At 39.8% G+C, this 2396-nt stretch overlaps 1 protein-coding gene across 1 annotated transcript; it reads right to left on the bottom strand.

Annotated features, from left to right (window-relative positions):
• Window positions 1-235: 235 nt before the first annotated feature.
• On the bottom strand, window positions 236-1179 carry LOC116583452 (TATA box-binding protein-like protein 1). The gene is given in 2 exon segments (XM_032331539.1): window positions 236-744; window positions 747-1179. Coding segments are annotated over 2 exon segments (558 nt in total). The 5' UTR covers window positions 1039-1179; the 3' UTR covers window positions 236-478.
• Between the last annotated feature and the right edge of the window lie 1217 nt (window positions 1180-2396).

Below are 2396 nucleotides of genomic sequence, written 5' to 3'. Positions count from 1 at the left end.
GTAAAAGTTACAGAATGAAGAGAGATCTTTTCCAAACTTTTATTTGTATACATTCAATTGAAAAAGATAACTTTTACAGGTTCTTTCGTGCCCATATTCAACATACAAAAATGTAAAAGACTATTCACAAATAAAACACATTAGCTCAAACTGGGAAGAAATAATGACAATAACGAAACAATTTAAGGCAGTGCACACTGTGACAGATTTGCTTACGGGGACATGAGAATTACTGCGAAAATAAATAGAATGTACTTTTGTAAAAGCAGCAATGTCATGTCTTGTAAACTTCCTTTTTATATTACAGCAAGGTTTGAAATAAAATCCAAAGGGCTTGGAGCTTACACTGTAGCCGTGAATGAATAAAAGAGTCTATTTCCTCAATTACTGTTGGTCCAGTTTTCCTTTTGTTTTGAGTCCAATGTGCAGCAGGTTTTAAAGGTGCTCAGTTAGGAATTCTAACCAATTACATGATGAATTATAAAATTTCTTTCCTGCTTTCAAACACAAATGGGTAAATCTGTTCCACAGCAGTCGCAATAGCCTTTACGTTGGGCCCTGTTACTGTGATACTTCCTGTTGAAAAAATCTGTAATACAGCTCTTAGAGATTTTATCCGATAGCACACAGCAGGATGAAGTTCAGGTTCGTAACTGGCATGAGGTCTGTTGTTCTTCGTTAATTCCGGCAAACGGATTTCAAACGGCATGTTACACACCGCCAAAACGTTCACAACCTTAAATCTGTAAATATTACCTGAAAACCTAGTTTCTGAAGACTGCGGGCTAAACGTCTGGCATCAAATTTAGCTTCTTCTTCACTTGTTGCTCCAGTGCAAATAATTTTTCCTGAGGACCAAATTGTAGCTGTAATTCTAGGTTTTCTCAGCTTCATTAATACTTTTCCAACATCACGCTTATAAATTACATTTACTCCCTCCAAAGCAATCTTCCTTAAGTTCAAATGACATCTTGTTCTAAAAACACAGACTACATTTGTAATTATAATGTCCAATGCAACATCACTGTCTGCATCCATTGGGGTAGTTTAAAAACTTAGCTTCCCACCACGAAGATCACATCTGTGGGAAGAGGGGGCGGCGGCAGAGAACGAGGCGGCAGCGCTGCTGCGGGTTCTGTCGCACGCTAAGGATAAGCTGGAGGACAAGGATGATGATGAGGCCGGCGCGCTCCCCAGTCTCCATGGAACTCCCGCCCCCCGCCCGTTGCTAGGAGCCCCCGAGGCTCGGGCTCCGTCTTTCTCGCTTTGTTGTTCCGGGTACTGGGCTGTACTAGATGATTTCTAAGCAACTTTCAACTTTAAAATTCAATGGTTCTATGAACTAAAGACACTTACGTATCAGAGATGAAGGTTGAGTTCAATGTTAAAAGGCAGAGTAAAAAGAGTTGATATGTGGAAGGAAGACAGTATAAGCACTCTTGTTAAAAAGTAAACCTGAAAGTTCAACATATTCTGGAGAAGAGAGGTTTTCTTAAGAAGTAATAATGGCAAGTTAGTAAAATCGAGATATGGCACTGGTAGTGGTAGCTTTTAAGATTTAGGATAATGAATGAATTTAATCCTGTAAATAACTGACTCGCTTCTGCTTGACTTGGTCCCCTTTTAGAGTGGCATCATTGTTTCAATCATTCTCAATGTTCTTACCCCACCAGATTAGCCAAAAATTTGTCATAAACACTTGATGCTATAAGTTGAGCTATTACCCTTTTTCTTTTTCTGTGGAACAACTTTTGCCTTATGTGATTAAATCCCTAAATCACTGTGACTCAAATTGGAGCCTACTGATCACAGCTTCCAAATATCCTATTAAGCATGTTAAAAATGCAGATTCTCAGGTTCACCAGGCATGTTCAATCTGAATCTCCAAGCGGTGCTATAAAAAAAATCCTTGGTGTGCCTGGGTGGCTCAGTGGGTTAAGCCTCTGCCTTCAGCTCAGGTCATGATCTCAAGGTCCTGGGATTGAGCCCCACATCGGACTATTTGCTTGGCAGGGAGTCTGCTTCCCCCCACTCTCTCTGCCTGCCTGCTTGTGATCTATCTCCCTCTCTGTCAAATAAATACATAAAATCCTTTTTAAAAATCCTCTTTTATTTATTATTTAACATCTTAATGTTATTTTATTTTTTTCATGTTCCAAGATTCATTGTTTATGTACCACATCCAGTGCTCCATGCAATACCCACCTTAATATCCACCACCAGGTTTACCCATTCCCCCACCTCCCTCCCCTCCATAACCCTCAGTTTTTTCCTCAGAGTCCACAGTCTCTTATCTTTCATCTACCCTGCTGATTTACCCCAATTCACTTTTCCTTTCCTTCTCCTAATGTCCTCCATATTATTTTTTATGTTCCACAAGTAAGTGAAAGCGTATG

This window comes from Mustela erminea, chromosome X (genome assembly GCF_009829155.1).
Source record: "Mustela erminea isolate mMusErm1 chromosome X, mMusErm1.Pri, whole genome shotgun sequence".
NCBI lineage: Eukaryota > Metazoa > Chordata > Mammalia > Carnivora > Mustelidae > Mustela > Mustela erminea.
The sequence above is the reverse complement of the archived record's forward strand: the minus strand, read 5'-3'. Positions and strand labels throughout refer to the sequence as shown.